Source organism: Polyergus mexicanus, unplaced genomic scaffold (genome assembly GCF_030449975.1).
Source record: "Polyergus mexicanus isolate NDT 795.1 unplaced genomic scaffold, iyPolMexi1.0 SCAF_13, whole genome shotgun sequence".
In the NCBI taxonomy this organism is placed as follows: domain Eukaryota; kingdom Metazoa; phylum Arthropoda; class Insecta; order Hymenoptera; family Formicidae; genus Polyergus; species Polyergus mexicanus.
The window spans coordinates 2,746,824-2,766,356 of NW_027223333.1; the positions used below are offsets into that span (position 1 = coordinate 2,746,824).

At 33.4% G+C, this 19,533-nt stretch overlaps 2 protein-coding genes across 4 annotated transcripts; one reads left to right on the plus strand and one right to left on the minus strand.

Moving 5' to 3' along the window:
* Positions 1–4,058: 4,058 nt before the first annotated feature.
* LOC138938814 (uncharacterized) lies at positions 4,059–9,791 on the minus strand. Its single transcript, XM_070306110.1, has 3 exons — positions 9,717–9,791; positions 5,736–5,811; positions 4,059–5,410 (listed from the first exon to the last, which is right to left on the minus strand). The coding sequence occupies exons 2-3, from the start codon at positions 5,784–5,786 to the stop codon at positions 5,252–5,254; spliced, it is 210 nt and encodes a 69-aa protein (XP_070162211.1). The 5' UTR covers positions 5,787–5,811; positions 9,717–9,791; the 3' UTR covers positions 4,059–5,251.
* A 2,679-nt stretch (positions 9,792–12,470) lies between these two features.
* Pfrx (6-phosphofructo-2-kinase/fructose-2,6-biphosphatase) lies at positions 12,471–19,137 on the plus strand. Of its 3 annotated transcripts, none has more exons than XR_011447757.1 (7): positions 12,471–12,783; positions 14,844–15,271; positions 15,416–15,787; positions 15,986–16,087; positions 16,166–16,400; positions 16,528–16,764; positions 16,848–16,934. XR_011447757.1 is itself a non-coding variant. In XM_070306036.1 (7 exons), the coding sequence occupies exons 1-7, from the start codon at positions 12,705–12,707 to the stop codon at positions 17,156–17,158; spliced, it is 1,353 nt and encodes a 450-aa protein (XP_070162137.1). In that variant the 5' UTR covers positions 12,474–12,704; the 3' UTR covers positions 17,159–18,039. The 3 variants fall into 3 exon arrangements, 2 of the variants coding, with proteins under 2 accessions (XP_070162137.1, XP_070162136.1); XM_070306036.1 differs by lacking the exon at positions 16,528–16,764 and adding an exon at positions 17,150–18,039 and having other exon boundaries at positions 12,474–12,783; positions 16,848–16,975; XM_070306035.1 differs by lacking the exon at positions 16,528–16,764 and adding an exon at positions 18,048–19,137 and having other exon boundaries at positions 12,475–12,783; positions 16,848–16,975.
* The last annotated feature ends 396 nt before the right edge of the window (positions 19,138–19,533 follow it).

Consider the following 19,533-nt stretch of genomic DNA (forward strand, 5'->3'; position numbering starts at 1 on the left):
TTGTTTGCGAGTCACTATTTTATGTGAATAATACGAATATGTGTTGATGATTCTAGATATATTGCTAAAGAAATTGACGACGACGATGCGTAAATTTATTCATATAATTTTTCCATCGATCAAACCTTTCGGCACGAGTGGGAAGAACGAGATAAATGTTAAAGAGTAATTGCATTATATGTTACCTAGCCAGGGCTGGACATATTATTTTAAAAAAATACATGATATTTCGAATATAAATAACGCCAGTAGCTCTAACAATCATATTATATACTCGTATATATTGAGTAACAAGATCAATTTTGTATACTTTTGAGTGTATTGGATAGAGGATACAAAATATCAATAAGACATTTTATATCTATAAGATATTCATGTCATTTGCATGTATTCGAGCTGTCCAGTCCTGTGCTCCAGCAAGAATTATTTATACATATATATATATATATATATATGGGAGAGGAGGAGAGGCGATATATGACTTGTAGTGAGATAGAAGAAGAGAATTGGAGGAAAAAAAAAGCGCATACATAGAATAAGTGAGAGAAAGAGAATGAAAGAAAGAGAAGAAAGAATAGTAAGAGAGTGATTATCCAAATTAATTCCTTAAATAAGCGTCGTGCTGGGCTTTCACAGAACATCTTTTGATATTGCAAAATTCACATCTTATTATTAGATTAGACAGCGCGTAAAACAATTAATAAAAAATAGAGTCAATTATTTTCTTACAATTAATTCTCGTGTATGATCGAGAACATTTTATTCCGCCGCTAATAAATATTCTCCTGCTCGTAGAATTCACAATCTCTTCAACTCCACAGATACGTTTATTTTAAAACCTAAATTGTATTTCGTATTGGCCCGTATATTTCATAATAAAAAATTTTTTCAAAAATCTTTTTGTCTTTTGAGAAAAAAATGAAAAAAATATTGACAGACGAATATATTTATGAGCACTAGTATATCTTTTATACGGAGAAAACGGCGACAGAGAATGTATACATCCGTGAAAGCCCGCTACATATCTCAATCGTTGGGCAGCTCGAATCACAATGATAGCTGATTGCGATATTGAATATTGTTTAATTTTTTCATTCTCGCGAGAAATTAACATAATACACAATCTCCTTTCTCGCGCTATTATTCAACGAGCCTTAACCGGCTTTGATTTCGTGACACATATAAAGAACCCGATACAGCACAGAACATTGCAATTACATTGCAGTAATATTACAATCTTGCAAGTTGCAATGTAATATTGTTGAGACATTATTGGAACATATAATTGTAATATTTTATGAGAATGTTACAAAAACATATATTACAAAAAACAGTTTTCGGTAATCGCTAGTTCGTTTGTTTACCGCTATGCGGCGCGCGTTGCGTTATCTGTCCCGCATTTAAGTTTCAGTCACGATGATTACATAAAACTTGCAAAGAGCGGCTGATAAGATTAAAGATATAATTATTTTTATCAGTTTAATTTATCCGATACAATCCCAACACAAGGGAATTCAAATATTGAACTGATAGTTCAGTAATCGGATACATAAATATCAAAAAAAGTTAAAATTATTCGTTAATTGTCTACTTAAGATGTAAAATAGAGTCTAATATCTATATAAGTAAAATTTTAACTTTTATGAATGAAATTATTTAATCATTACTATTTTCTTAAACTTGTAAATTATTTATAAAATAGCGATGTTAACTAGATAACAGGAAATTGTTAAATAGTTTCCATTCCTATGTAAAACCAAAAATTTAATAATAATTTTTTAATATGCACGATATTTCAGATTTTAATAAATAAACTTCGAGAATATATAAAGACATCCAAGAGAGAAAAAACTCGTAATTGCGTAAGTTCACAATCTTTTTTTCTCATTTCTCTTGGATGTCTTTATATATTTTCAAAGTTTATCTATCAAATTTAAAGCGTTCTGCATATTTCTAGCAACGCATTTCAATATTACAAATACATTGCATCGTAACATTACTTTAATATTTCTAAGGGCGGACATTTCAACGTTGCCGCAGATTTGCAGTAACATTGCAGAAACATTTCGCAATTTCCATGCAATATTACAATGTTTCAATGCAAGGTCTATGCAACGTTTCTGCAATCTTTCGGTGCTGTATGGGACATTATGGAATTGATGCCACGTTTATAACTGTCAAAAACTGACGTGACAGATACCTCCTCGCACATATAGACTGCCATTAGAATATTGTTAAGAGAATAATTACAGATTTAGGAAAGCCGAGAAAGGCTCGCTTTCCCTGCGACTCCTCCTGTTCCATTTGATTATTTAGAAATTTAGATATTCGACGGAACAAGATTCCCGTGCTAAAGCGGCCATATCATTTGATATTATCGCATTATAATTCCGCAATTTGTAATATCGCATCAATATGATTCAGGATGACTCGGAGCATTATCCAGTCAGTTTTCGTCCACGAAAATTCCTTCGTGCTCCTGACATGTGAAAAGTGACTTGTGGTAAAAATTGAATACACCTTGTGTATATTATGACATATCAATTAAATCCTCGTGCAATATTACAGATGGCAAGCGATCATTGTGCAATGATATCGTTATATGGGGATTGTTTGAGAGAGAGAGAGAGAGAGAACTGTGATAGAGAGCCGCGCCCAGCTTCGAGAAGGAGCACGTTATCTATGTTTGCGTTCATTGTTTTCATTTTAATCCGAGTCAACACAAGCATAATATCTCGAGAGAAATTTTTGTTTAGAAATATATCGTTTAGTCTATTGAGATTAGGATCATTTATTGCCAAAGGTGTCTTGTTTAAATAAAAAAACTTTTTTTCCTTCTGTAAACCACTTCTGCTTGCGGAATATAACGAACAAAATTGGATAATCGAATTTCTTGAGAAATTAAATTTTCGAATTCTCTTAGTCCTTCCATCCTCCCCCATCCCCCCCAAAAAAGATTAATTATTAATCGCGAATAGAAAGAGAGATATTTTAATAATTCCCTCACGAATCTTTATAATTATTGTTTTCATTCTTTTTTTTTCATGTACCTTTCGCAGGATCAATTATTTGAAAATGTGTAATATATATGTATACCATCATCTATTTTAATATGAATATAAAGTTTTGAATCCAGCGGCCCGATGATCACGGGTTTTTAATTCTATATATAAACATTATATATATATATAAACTATATTTATATATTTCTTGTGTATGTATATGAACAGTTACATCCATATCATGAAAATGAAACATACATGGACAATTTTGCATGACAAACATACAAAGATGAAATAATTCTATATTACTAATAATGCGTATCAAAAATCGGCTCTTGACTCACGTTTCTCTTTTCTGTTTTTTCTTTTTTTTTTTGCGGCACGGACGTGGCTTTTTATGAGAATACGAAAAACGAAAATGAAAGAGCGAAAGAGAAAAAAAGGATAACGAGAAGTTATAGAGAAATGGAATATCGAGCTTGACACTGTATAATAATTATAAATAAATGTACATGTTAAGAGATTAAGCGAAGTAGAGAGAGAGAGAGAGAGAGAGAGAGAGAGAGAAAGAGAGAGAGAGAGAGAGGAAGAGAGATTTCTTAATGTTTTTTAATAATATTATTTACATTTTATTAATAATATTCTCATTATATGGTGTTACATACATTTTGCATTCCTATTATATGTATATCTTATATTTCTCCTTTTCTCTGAAAAATTTAAGCATAAAAATCTTGCATTTTTAAAGATAAGTCCTGAATAACTTAATCAATGTTTTATTAAAAACAATGATTAATCTTACAAATGCTCTGAGACATGGCACATATAATACGATTATGCAAGTATAAATTTAAAACGATATCCATATATGTATATAATTCTGTAGCAATTATAGTGCGATAAGTTCGTCATAAAATCGAAAATAATATAAACATTAAAAAGTTTTAAAATTTTTTTAATTCAGTGAGCATGTAGGAATGACAAAAAGAGAAACGTAAATTTTAAATGACTTATCAGATAATCGTGTGTGAAATCCGTGAACACAGTAATATTGAATTTTGTGAGTAATTCGTATATTTTGTTTCACATTCGACAGTAATACTTCAGCGCGATTTTACAGTGATGAAAAGGGAATAAGTATTATCAATAATGTTCGATCGATGAATTGTATGTTAAGTTGCAACTCGATTCTATCTAATGTTAAATTTACAGTTAATACAAGCTAGTACAGACAGATCGATGTCTGTTCTCTTTGGATCGAGCTTGGTTGCTATCTCACAGAAAAGAACTTTCAAATAGGGATGAGCTCTAAAATTTTTGGATATAATGGAAATTGTAGATAAGCAATCTTATAAGCGGAAAAATAAAATTTATATAATCTTAGTAAAATATAGTTTTAATCAATTATCCACGATTGGCGATCAACGTTGACGAAATCACGTTGAATAACGTTACATTTTTTGACATAATATTTTTTTCTTGTTAAAACGATTCTGTTCGATATCAAGGAAAGATTGTATATAATATACCACAAGATGAGGTACCATTGCATCAACAAATGCGTCATCGTGCATCGAAAGGAATTAAGAAATAAAGATACTACAATAAATCGTGATGCAAAGTAACGCAATCTTCTGATATATTGGTTATCTACGAAAGTTCTTCTCTCGGATTCATAAAAAATTAATCTTTTACAAAGCCACATCGTTTCGTAGAAGTAACATTATTTGCTTGCAAGACTAGAAGACAGTTTCTTGCCTGATATGACAAAGTACCCATTAAAAGTGTATTACAATTGATGCATCAGGTAGCATATATGTTTTACTTCTCGTTCGAGTCCGCGACGAACTTTCTGATAAAATCGCAGTCGCGTTTACCAAGTGCCTATACCAAGTGCTGAATTCAATGTAATTAAAGCGCACGGTCTTGTACGCGCGTCTGCGAATCAAGGACATAATGATCTTTTTAAATTCGACTCTTGCGAGAGTCTGTCATTCACATTCTAAGAGAAGAGCATGTCGAGCAATTTCAACGGAACTGTAATTTGTCTAATATACATACATCCATCAAAAATCTAGTGTCTCGTACGAGCAAACTATATATAGAAGGTTTGACATACATCGCGTTACTACTTTTAAAGCGACATTGTTTGTGATAAAGAGGGCTATATATTTCGTGAATTGATGAATTTTATTTTCAACTGATCGTCGATTTTCATCATCGACGAATTATGATTTTGATCGCAATTCTTAACTCTTCCTGACTCTTCGCAAACGGCGCTGGTGCGTCGACTGCATCTGCTTCAAGGAGAACATGCTCATCGACAGTCCAATGGTTGCGAGGAAGACTGCGGATGTCGCTGCGCCGCGGTCAAAGTTTTTATTCTTATACAATACTGGGCCTGCTACCTGGAAGCAAGAAGCGTCGTATTGAAGAGCGTTTCATCGAAGCATCTTTTTTTTTTTGCACGCGAGGTATATCTACTATTTTTTATAATATAATAATTATATATATATATTTTCTTTTTGCCTAATATAACTGGCATCTCTGATTATGTATATATATAAATTACTAAAATTGTATACGAATTTTGACTATTAAAATTCTGACTTTTTGAGAAGTTTTCTAGAAATTTTAAAGAAATTTTTTCTATTTATAATATAAATGGAGGCAGAAATTAAGTTGATGCTAATTAATGAATCAAATCCACAAGTCTGCTTTGACATATCTTACCTGAGTCACCGACAACCGGAAAGCATATAGCATGGAAAGGCTCGGATGCATCTCGTTAATACTTTGTCTATGTATCCTGAAAAAATACATAATCATTTATTTATTTCATTTTTTTAACAAATTATGGAAAAAACACACTTCGCAATTTTATTAGAAATACTTTTAAACCAAGTTTCAACCTCGCTTTATATTTTTTTTACGAATATAAAAAAGAAATCTCATAAAAAATGGTCTGCTTCTTTGTCGATGTGCCACATTGGAAAATGTGTTTAATTCAGTTTGACTGCGCGTCGATTTCGAATGATATATACAGGGTGAGTCTTTCAAATTTTAACAGGCAAATATCTCAAAACCTATAAGTTTTAGAAGGAAGCTTTTTAGACAAAATTATTTTATTTGGTTCTAAGGGAGAAAGAAGATAGGAATATTAGTTAGACCTTGGATGGCATTGTTAAGGTCATATCAAGGTTACATTGAATTTTTTAAATTGAGACTTCTATTTTTTATTGCATATTCTTATAACCCTTGTCGAGACCTTTTCAAAACTCTATAATAAAGTATGTTTTTTCATTAAGTACTTTTTGAGTTATTTTATATTTTAATCTGACATATTTTGATATAAAAAATAAAATATCTCGTATAAAAACTATTATATCGTATAATATGTTTAAAAACTATTATAGCTTCGACATTTTTGTATATAAAATTTTCATCTTGAAATATTCTAAGGTAATCTACTATTAGGAGTAAGTACGGTAGTTTTAGGATACCCTGTATGTATATACGCATAACATCAAGTATCAAATAAGTTATTATATGAATATGTAAATTTGATGTCACATAAAAAGTCAAAATATTTAGTAAAATCAATAAAATCAATAATTTATAAAGATTAAAGTTTGACGTGGTAAGACGACTTCTCCGGAATATTAGGAAGGTATTCATCCACATACAAACAATTACTCTATATGTCAGAAAAAATATTTTCTCGCGTCACAAGAGATATCAAAACTCAATTGAACTATTGAACTAGATTAGTCAATTAATCTCGCATTTTGATTTGATGTTATCATCGACTTATAAGTTCAGTTTAACAATTCCTGCAAATGACGCAGAAAAGAAACTCGTTTGCGGTTGTTAAATTATTTTATAAGGATTTTAACAAGTACATTTTAACGTCTTATCAACATTTGTCAAGTATACAATTCGTTCATCGTTTCTCTCGTATATAATCAATGCAAATCAAATGCACTGATTCAGTGTACGTCGCAAAATTCGTTTTATCATCGTTAAAACGAGAATACGAACTGCGTACTGACAAATGGTGTGTTTTCGAACGTAGCAGGTTTAATTGCTCTGAGAGCGATTAATGACGTCATTGGATCGTCTCTGCCAATATGCCCATACAGCACTAAAGCTTGCAACAACATTGCTGCAACATTGTAATATTGCATATTGTAGTTTAATGTTGCAGAAATATTACAAAGACATTATTTTACAATATAACTTTAGTAATGTTATAGCAACATTCCAAAAATATTCCAAAGAAAGTATTCGATAATCGCTAGTTCATTCGTTTACCGCTATACGGCGCATATTGCGCTATCTATTCCGCATTTAATTTTTAGTCACGATTAAAGATATAATAACTATTTTCATTAGCTTAAGCTTAAATTGTATGATATAACCCCAACACAGGGGCCTCAGACATTGGACTAAGAATTCTTTTAATAGTTTCCATTCTTATATAAAATCAAAAATTTGATAACAATTTTTTAACATGCAAAAGATACTTCAGATTTTAATAAATAAATTTTGAGATTATATGAAGACAAAAGAGAGATGTGAAAAAACTTGTATGCGTAAATCCACCACAATCTTTTTGCATATCTGAATATTTCGGATACAAAGAGATTGTGAATTTACAAAATTGCAAATTGAGTTTTTTCTTATTTCTCTTAGATATTCTTTGTCACTGAAGGAAGTCGAATGTGTACCGAAAAATTTGCAATTTATAATTTCGTTATTATTATAATACAGAAAATCTATATACACACTAAATCCTCATTCTTATATGCCTAATTTCTTATTATTTTTTTCATATGTTAAAGATATTACGTCGATAAATATACATTAAGCATTATTGCATATATATTATATTGCTATGTTGCTGCAATATTATATTGCAATATTTCTGTAGGCGGACATTTTACTGTTGCTGCAATATTATAACAACGTTGCAGCAACATTTCGTAATGTTTCTGCAATGTTGCAATGTTGCAGAAAAATGTTGCTGCAATGTTGTTGCAATCTTGCGGTGCTGTATGGGAAAAGACTTGAATTCATAGTGAAATATAGTGATTAATTGATTCGGATTGGATTAACCTGTTCATTCGAAAATACTAAAAGGATTGTGAGAAAGGTGAAAATTCTCTAGAGGAACTGAAAACGTGAATGAAGGCTCTTAAATTAGATTCATCCAACTTTCTTGTCTTACAGGCAAGATGAGATTCGTACACCTCTATTATGCAACACAGTGTGTAGCGTTTGATTATAATAGTATTATTAATCGGCGAACGTGTTATCACGCGATTCACTTATTATTCCTGAAACGAATAGGAAAAATGTCACCTACTATACAATCCACGTGTTGAATCGCGAAGGAGACGCAAAGGTTAAATACTACGACAAATACACGCGACTCTCTTACACCGTATGTATATACACATACGTTCAAAATTCTATTCTGTGTAAATGTTTCGGAAGTTTGGCATCGAGTTTTCATTGTAGACACTGTAATCTATTCCCGATAGATTTTACAAATTCTTTTCGTTCAGATATATTTAATGAACACTTGGAAAAATATTAAGTAATTTGGAAGAAATAAGCCTCAGGGGAATAATAAGCGTGATACAGCTGAAAACTTTACTCTGTGGCAAGTACATATATCAAATATAATTATCGACTATTGTGAAATACTAGATCTAAGGATCAGTAACGAGAAGGAAGGACGATATTTCTTGAATTATACTTTTCCCACGATGAAAATTTTTCCTCGACGAACACGTTCCTGATCATCGTAGCACGTCAAACACGAAAGTTCGGGAATTAAACTTAAATTCAAAAAGTAGATTCTTCTCTAATAACTAGTTATTCGAAAGAAAAATATAAAATGAAATATATCAACACTGCAGAAAAAAAAAAAAGATAGAAACATGTGAGCACATGCATCTAACTGCACATGCATTCTATAGGAACCCTATACCTCATGCAACATAACCCTATACGGTTGCTTCAAGATAGCACACGTGTGGACTTTTGTAAGGATTACAACGAATCGCGTCTGTCGTTTTTCTGTGTGAAATGACTGAATTTAATCGATTCAATTAAATTCAGTCATTTTCTCATGTCGATACATAAAACACGCGCAATCCCTTTTTTGCACTGCCTGCAAACGTGAACGAATGAAGTTTTTTTTTTCTCTTTATGAATGGATTTTTAAATACAAAACGCGGGTAGCACTCGTTGCGTAATATGCGATTACGTGACAAAGGGCGACTTGATTCAGTATATATATATGTTGTTTATATTTAATATTATATTTAGTATATATATAAGTATGTTAAATATATATTAACCGTCAAGTATATATAAATAAATTTACGGATATATCCAGTGTCTACATGAGAATTTAATTGAAAAAATAATCATTAAAAGAAATAAATATAAGGGAATCATTTTAATTCTCCTTTTGTCTACACGTTCAAGCGTACTTTTTATATGTGTATGTGTGTGTGTGTGTATATTATTAATTATTACCTATTAGATCGCCGGTATATTGTGCTGCTGAAATAAACGTATCCCGTTACCGCATTATTTTGACTTATCACGTGAGAAACATTAGATTTAATAACACGTGGCACGAGTAATTAATTAATTTGCCGATACGATTTCTGAAATACAGAGCGAGTCACGACTCACCTATCCTATCCGTCTCGAGATCAGCTGACAAAAGAAATGCTAGACGGAGGTGCACGCTAGTGCTGGTACTTCGACAGAAATATATTATATACCTAGAGATACGATCAAGCCTATAGCGGGAAGCACACACTTTTGCATAAGCGCATGATCATAAGTATAAGGAATTTGATTGGTCCATTATTCATAAGGAAATGGACCAATCAAATTAGTGACTCAAGTCGACACCAGAGAGAAGATATAAAAGAGGACGGGAGCCATAGGTAATCGTGTGAGTGGAAACATCAGACGATTAGAAAGAGATAAAATCAAGTGACCTGGCTGTCATTGTCTATTCGCGCATGCGCAGTTTTTGATATTTAGTATTAGCAGTTTTATAGCAATAAATTTGTTGCAATAACAATTTAACTGAAATATATTTTTCGTATTACTTTATTATTTGAATCATGTGCAAATCGTTTATTGAATTTAATTATATATTTTACTTGTACAGTAATATAAACAAAATTTTTGTGATTTCATTAAAAGTTAAAATATATCGAAATTGATAATTTGATCATTAAGAAACTAATTTATTTTTATGAATAATTTGTGAATGTAAATTAAAATTTACCTTTATTAAAACTTAAAATTATAATTATTACATTTATTTATGATTTAATTTTTGTCTACTTATATATCGCAAAATACGTTTTTCAATCAATTTTAACTGATTTTCTGTCATAACAAAACATTTATTAGATTTTTAAAAATCTGTATTAATTTTCTTTAAAATATAACTTTATAATATTTTTTACTATGCTAATGTACTCTCCGGACTCTGTATGCTCTACTCTGCGCATGCGCTAACAGACAAGGTCAGCCAGGTCACTTGACTTCGTCTCTTTCTAATTGCCTGATACTCTTTTAGCTGACTCCCGCCCTCTATTATATCTTCTCTCTGGTCGACACAGAGTATCATTCTATCTTTGTTGTTCACTAGTATTGAAAGAAGCACAACTGATGAATTCACTAGACTTGTGTCGACTTGAGTCACTAAATGGAAAGCACCCACTATCGTCTAGCATTGTGCGATAGGCCCGTATCAGACTATTTGAAAATTGAAGATTGAAGACTAAAGATTAGAATTTGATTAATCAGAATAAAAGAGAGGGACTAAAATTTCTTTGCCCTAATTGGTCAAATTTCAATCTTGAATCTTCAACTTCAATCTTCAATGCGTAGTCTGATATGGGCCTAAGGCTGGCCAATTACAATCATTCTTCAGAGGAATAGCTGTTGCCGATTGGCCACTTTTACAACTATGGATGTTATTAAATCCGATTAGCTCACTGATAGAGCTGGACAAGCACAAGAAAATTGATTGGTCCGTAAGCATATGCATAAGAAAATATATCAATCAATTTCCTTATGCTTACAATTATGCGTTTATTCAAAAGTCTGTGCTTCGGCCCATAGCGTTTTTGAATGTAGCATGTTTAATCGCTCTGAGAGCGATTAATGATGCATTGCATCGTCTCTGCCAATAAAAGACTTAAATTCATAGTAAAATATAGTGATTAATTGATCCGGGATGGATTAATCCGTTTATTCGAAAACGCTGATTGACTGCTATCGAAAAAAATTTCAAAAACTCCCTAGTCGACAGCCAATTGACACAGCATATCTGATACAGCATATCTGATATCCACTAGAAAAAATTGTTTCCTAAATTATAGTTGAGATAGACACCTTAAAATCACTAGAGAGTACATTTTTTTTATTGGATGTAGGAATGTCATAATTGGACATTGTCCGAAAATTAGAATTTGAAAGCGAATGATTAGCCGATCGAATCTTTACAATTTTCAAGAGAGATTCCAGTAAAGTAGAGTCTTAAATAATCAGAGGCGACATCGTTACTCCCTCCATGCTTCCCACGATCACCATGTTGGGTCTGCAGTTGTCCATTTGTAACCTAAAATATTTTTAAAATGTCTCAGATATTTAAAATGTTTTTTTTTTTTTTTTTTTAAGGAAATAACATTACAAATATACTTTTTTCTCACTTACAGTACGCCGGTTGCGGTTAGTTTGCACGTAGAATTCACTACGAGACCAACATAGAGCGCATTTCACTTAAACAATCGCAACGCTCGCGAGTATCATCTGTCTTCGTTTAATATTCGGTGAACAAGAAAGATGAAATGATACCGTGAGCGTGCGGTCGTTAAATGGCACGGGCCCATGACGGTCAACCAATCAGCAAGTGAGACACTATTGTCGCCTCTCTGATTATTTAGGATTCTACAGTAAAGTAAATGGAATTTAATCAATCACGATTTATTCAGATGAGATTCATATGAAATCTCTTGAAACTTTTTTCTGCGATATAAACGGAGCAAATGTAACACTGACTAGAAAAAAAAAACTCGGAAAAGGTGACGACGTTTCGACGATTCAGCTTGTACACTTTGAAACCCAATATGAATATTATTTGGATTCGAATCTGAAATCATCGAGATATATCTTGTAGCTCTTATCGCGATTCGGACAGGTTCCGGAGTCATCACGGCGACTATTGTCAACTGCTGTCGAATAGCTGTTGCGAGACCATACGAGACTTGCGAATCCGGGACAGTCCGGAACAGTCCGGAACAGTCCGGAACAGTCCGGAACAGTCCGGAAACGTGAGTCGAGTCGTGCGCGCGCGCGCTATAGCCAGTTGTGACAGCTCTGGTCTATCGCGGACCCCGGCCCGGTCCGGCCAGACCAGACACCTCCCCGCGCGCTCCTCTTCCTCTGCTCCGATCCGATAGGTGGTGACGTATACGGCGGCGGCGATTGTCTCGCCACCGTGCTCGTCCATGCTCGTCCCTCGTCGGCCAGTACGTCGACACGTTCCGTGCGATTCGCGCATGGATTCACGCGAATTTCTAGCGTTCTTTCCTTCTCTCTCACACTTTTCCCTCCTCGACGGCTGCATTAATCGTACGAAGCATCACGCGTAGAATGACCGATTCTGAAATCGAGATGCATTACACACCGCCGACATCGGACACCATTCTGACGAAGCCGTTCCCGATCCGAGGTAATGTATTTTGAGTCTTCTGTGCGATCCCAATTATATCTTTCTCTCTCTCTCTCTCTCTCTCTCTTTTCTCTCTTGCCCTCTCCCGCACTCGTGCGATCGGACACGTGCGACGAACGTGAGTTCGTAGTTGCGTTTCGGAGGAAGTTCAAGGTCTTCGATCTCGCGGTCAATGTACCGGGTGTCTTCTGTCTGACACAATTATTACGAACACCTTCGCCGACCTCGTCTAAAAGTTCCAAACAGGAAGCACGTGTCTATCCCTTTTGCATCTCCTACTAAGAAAACACACGAATCCTTGAAGCGCCTTATTAAAGGGCTCGCTAAAGAATTCGCTATATGCACTTCTCTCAGAGAGGATAGTCCTCTTTTTTAGGAAGTCCGGGGACGTCCGAGGACGTCCGAGGGAGATCTTTCGAATGTGTCCGGAGTAATTATAATGTCCGGAGTTTAAGGATATTCCTAAATATCTTGCTTTTTAAATTTAATTAACCATGTACAATAAGGTAAATATAGATACCTAATAATAAAATTTCTTTTAAATTAAAAACACGTTTAATTTATTCATTTTACTCTAACAATAAGTACTAATGAAAACGAAATCTAAAATAATTATCAATTTATTGTCATAATCAACTTGTTAACCTATTCGCATTTTTTTGTACATGTCCGGGATTGCAAGCGAAATGTACGGGGTTTTTGGGCTATTAAGTTCTAGTTTTGAAAATTTTATTATGGCAACCCTATGTCCACCTGGCATTTTTACTTCGTTATCGCGAATAGCAAAAATCAAAGTTCACAGATCAATCCATTCGATTTCTTATCGTAGAGATTTATCGTTTCCTTCTTAAATTATTATTTTTGTCTTTTCTTTTTCCTCTCGATACATGATCTACTTTGGATAAGCGGAGAAAAAAAAAAAGAAATAAACGAAGAAGATAAAATTAAGTTACTTGTCTTACGTTAATTGCTGTCATCCTTCCGGAGAAAAACTTTTTGTATCGCTCGCGAACAAAATAGACAAACAAACTTGACGCGCGCGTGATAATTACCTCCGTTTATTCCACCAATAACCTTTAATAAACGTTAAAAAAAAAAAATTATTTCCGAGTATGACAGAGAGCCAGCGTCCTTCTTTTTGCATTTATATGCGCGACGATAAACACAACTTAATAGAGTATATTTATCACATTCAAGGAAATAAGATAAATAAAGGTAATATATATGCGAACTCGTTCGATAAAATTGTTTCGAAAGAAAAATATATATGGATCCGGTTTCAAGAAACAATATCGTTAAAGCGACACATTTCGAGCTGATAAGATTATTAGTTGCTCAAATACCAATATTATTATCGCTCCAGTCGTATATCTTGACTATCCTAAAAGAAAACGGAAATGCAAAACCACAGGTGCATCATCGTGGACTTGTATTTTTCCGATACAATTATTTATCGATTATAAATTATCATCGACAACTATATAATATTATGTTTTAGTAATAGTTATTACAATATTTTTAAAAGAGCTTCAACGAAGTCCTTGGAGCTAATTCTTAGAATATCTTATCATTATCTTGAGAGCTTCAGATTTTTTTCGAGAATACGTGATTAAAATAAATAAAATAGCGATTAAATGTTATACTCGGGTCTCACGTGCATAATTAAAAGGTGTGAAATTGAACGAAAAACGATTTAGAGTTTTACTTATTATTTTAGTGCCTGATTGGATCGAGTTTCGTAAGAGAGTTGTAAGAACCGTCGTCGTGTTGTGCATTTAAACCTAACGTGGTGTAATGTCTTTAACAAAAAATTTAAAATACAAATTCGCATGAATTTATATTAAATTCATATATGTATAGGTAAGAAGCAGATAGACAGTATTATAATTATAAAATAATAGAATTATAATATTATAAAATAATTAAAAGATTGAGAATCGTAATTGATGTAATACATATAATAACGATATATCGGCTATAACTTATTCCATGTTAATATTCGTGTCTCTATGATATGTGTATTTTTCTCAGTTTTTAATATTTCATCTTTCTTTTTGCAGGTGAACGTGCAAATTTCGTGAACAAGCCTCATGTGATCGCGATGGTCGGTCTGCCAGCTCGTGGCAAGACCTACATTTCTAAGAAACTGTGCCGATACCTCAACTGGATTGGCATCAGCACAAAAGTCTTCAATCTTGGGGAATACAGGCGACACGCCACCACGGCCTATCAATGCCACGATTTTTTTCGTCCCGATAACATAAAGGCCATGGCAATACGGACACAGTGCGCGAAGGACGCTCTGAACGATGTTTGCCAGTGGTTGGAGAGCGGCGATGGTGAAGTGGCCGTTTTCGACGCCACAAACTCCACGGTCGAAAGACGCCAGCTCATACGCGACATCGTTGTTCGCAAGATGGGTTTCAAGCTCTTCTTCGTCGAGTCGGTATGCAACGATCCGGAAATTGTCGAGCAGAACATTATGGAAGTACGTGTCTCGAAGATAGTTGGAAGTAGCGACAATTGATCGCTAATATTCCTCTTCGTGTTTGAAAATTAACTATTATATTTAGTGCAAGTAAACAATTCATATACCCAAGCATCACATATACAATTTTTCTATCGTGTTCAGGTGAAGGTCAGCAGTCCGGATTACGCGAATATGAAGAAGGAGGATGTGCTCGCGGACTTTATGCTGCGAATCGAGCACTACCAGGAGCGATACGAGCCGTTGGACGAGGAGCGTGAGAGCGACCTGTCGTTCATGAAAATATACAACACCGGCGAGAAGGTGCTGGTCCATAAGCACGAAGGCCATATACAAAGTAGAATAGTTTACTATCTTATGAACATTCATATTGTGCCACGCACGATTTACTTGACCAGGCACGGTGAGAGCCTGATGAACCTCGAGGGCAGGATAGGCGGCGATTCGGACTTGACCGAGCGGGGACACGAATATAGCAAGGCATTAGCAGAGTACATCACTAGTCAGAATATACAGGTAACTCTTCTGCAAACTTTTCAATTCCTTCTGCAAATATTTCTTATTAGTTTATTAACGTTATACTTATGTACTGTGTAAATAATATATCTGATCTTCCCTTATGTAATATCAATGTACCAATTTTTTCAATAATACAAAGATCTTCAATAATATAAAGATAGGAAAATATTATTTTATTTGTGTGTTGGCATATAGGGTTTAAGAGTTTGGACTAGCTGGCTGAAGAGGACCATTCAGACTGCAGCTGATGTAGAGGCACCGCAAGAAAGGTGGAAGGCTCTCAACGAAATTGATGCTGTAAGTTAAAGTGTATTGAATAAATTAATTCTAATTGATCAATTTCTTATCTTTGTATTTTTCTGTGTATCGTCTCAGGGTATTTGCGAGGAAATGACTTACGAAGAGATTGCCGAGAAATATCCAACCGATTTCGCTGCCAGAGATCAAAACAAGTTTTCGTATCGATATCCAAGGGGTGAGAGTTATGAGGATCTTGTTGCACGGCTGGAACCTGTGATAATGGAATTGGAACGTCAGGGTAATGTTTTAGTTGTAAGTCATCAAGCCGTTCTACGGTGTTTGCTGGCTTATTTCCTGGACAAAAGCGCAGGTTAGTATATATTTCGAGATATCTTATGAAACTTATCCTTCCGATCGCTTTTGCATACAAAGAAAACGATCCAAGTATAATTGCCGACACTTGTATGATTCATAAACACTCGCTTCCGAGAATGTAGATACCGAGATATCGACACACTGTATGCAACTTTTGACCTTCGTATTGAAACCTTCGTGTCGAGAAAATAAATGATAAACACTCATGCATACAAGAACAGATTATAATGACGTAATTATTCGTGCCATCGTGTCATCGAGCAGTTCGTTCTCGTTCGCAAAATCCTGTTATCGGCATTATGCGATTTCTTTTTCTGATACGAGACATTGACATTGATTTGCGCAAGAAAACTGTATATGTAAGATGTCCCCAACATATATTTCTTCTTCTAAAAAAGACTTTTATATAATTAGTTATCAAGTTACTTTGTTTCCATTTCAGATGAATTACCATATTTAGAAGTACCTTTGCACACTATCATGAAATTAACACCAGTCGCTTATGGTTGCAAGGTGGAAAATATTCGGCTACCGATAGAAGCTGTGGACACTCATCGGCCAAAACCAAAGGTAGAAATAATCATAATAAAATTATAATAATTTTGTCCCTCCCTCGCTTTACTTACTAAAAGAGATAGCAGAAGCAAATATACCCTTCATTGTTTGCTTGCTAATCTCTTTCCCACACTATACCAATGAAAGATTTGAATTGCTTATGCATTGCTTATGTTTTAATGTTCCCAGAATGCCTGATACTGTTAGCTGTAATGGAAAAATGGACCATTTTCTTATATCTAATTGAAACTTCATCTTAGAAACATCTACCTTCCTCCAAATCAAATTGCTTTCATGAATTAGAGATTCGTCGCATGCATTTCTTAATATAGATTCTAATTATAAGATAAGCGCACATTACACTCGCGTGCCTAATACTTTAAATTTTTCATATTATATGAAATTATGTTGTGTAAAACATGCAACACATTTTTCTCTTTTAAATTGTAAATAATATTGTGCAATAATTTGTATAATCATATATTTTTGGTAGAAGTTTTTAATGTGTATTTCTAATTAGCAATGCTATTTTTTGCAGAATAGCATAAGCATCAATATTGTTAAATCATTGTAAAATCATGGTACTAATATTATATATTAAGTTTGTTCACTTACAGCGATACAGCAATAATTATTTAATTTGTACTTGGCATTGTGTAATGATTGCAGAATTATGCAGAGACCGTTAAACATACCATTTCAATTGATGCAGAAACGAACAAATCGCATAGATGATAAAACTAAATAATATATTCCCAAGATATTTTAAAATATATGTTCCTATAAGATATTTTATCTTATATAATAAAATACTTTAGCAGATAAAATATTATATAATAATGACATCACAACAATTTGATGAAAGATTATTCATTAAAGATCAAGATTTAAAACCATTGCACCAGTGTGATACTAATTATTTCAGCTTGTCAATAAAATTATGCGTTAAAGTTATACATTGTAAAATGTGTGTATATCCACAGTAAAAGATAATATCCTTCTCTACGCTACGCATGTGAAGATTTTTTTTTCCGCAGCGCATATTGGTAAACACTAAACTGTCCGTTTTGAAACTTTCAATTTTCAGATCCCGGGATATCTAGAAGAACGATTCAGAGGAAAGGGGAAAGAACTATGCACGTGATAACGACAAGCTTTTACGTAAGCATGGCGCAGCTAATTCCTATCTATCTACGTTGATATACCGGAATGCTGAAGAAAAGCATAGATTCCGGCAGCTGGCTGCCACCTACTCCTCCGCGTACGTCGAATCAGCGCGCACATCCGAATCCTTTCTTCCTATGTATCAGACAACCTAGAGACGAGACGCATCTAATCAACACACAATTGACAATTATATCCTCTTATGAGAAACGTAGCCACAGATGGAAGATTCTGTGTGACGATGCAAGTTCTGCAGAAAAAGAAAAAGAGAGAGTATGCGTGTATTTTGTGATTTTTATATTTTTTGATTGGCGTGTGTTTAGGTAAGTAGCAAGAATACGTAATGTGATATCGAGATGATGAAGAGTTTAATGTAATTATACGCCTGTAGACATGCATCTCTCAAGTGATATTAATTCAGATATTGAATTTTTTCTGAACTATTATTATTAACGTACGACAAGCGTAACTCGTACGCGTACTTTGATCTTGCTTTGAAGTATTTGCTTCTTGCTAGAAGCATATTTACGAGACAATATACATATGCGTGTATAGATATACATGAATAAGGTTTCGAGACATGGTATATTATTCTCGGTAAATTTCAAAGCACTTGTTCGCGAATTTGAAGCTGAAAACAAATATGCTTTTATATACGTATATATCGTTTGAAACATTGTTTCTTTGGAATTATTTTCGGATCAGTTGAATAATGTACAGAAGAGCGATTCGAGCCAAATATTGTAAAACTGTGACGTTGATAATACTCGACTATGTAAAAAAAACTATCAAAATATAGTACAATACATTATAGATTGTGCGAAATAATACACTTCCAAATAAGCTACTGAATACGTACAATTTCAATTTATTTTATCTAACATATATCTATATACGTTGCAATCTCTCATATATTAGCATTAAATAGCTGAATTATCAACTTCGTTTACGCCGATACGTATATGTATCTCTCGATCGATGAGAAACTATAATAAACAATACAATTTTATGAGTCTATCTACTGATTTAAAACTATCTATTCGATGGATTATTTATTTGTTCTATTAATTGCATACTCTCTATTTTTACATAAATATATATATGAATATATATATATATATATCTTCCATCAGTATATATATAATAAATATTAATATAATCTGAATTATAGTAAAGCTTCTTTCTCATGTTCAAACACTTCTTCTTCTTCTTCTTCTTCTTCTTCTTCTTCTTCTTCTTCTTTTTTTCCATAAATGCTCTTACTATAATTTGGGCAAAGATAAAATGTCTCTGATGATAAAATTGAGAAAGGAAAATATAATATTTTATACATTTTCAATCTTTTCCCTTGTCCTAAAAATTTGCATTTTCAAATTTACTAAATAAATAGATAAGCCATTTTTTTAAAT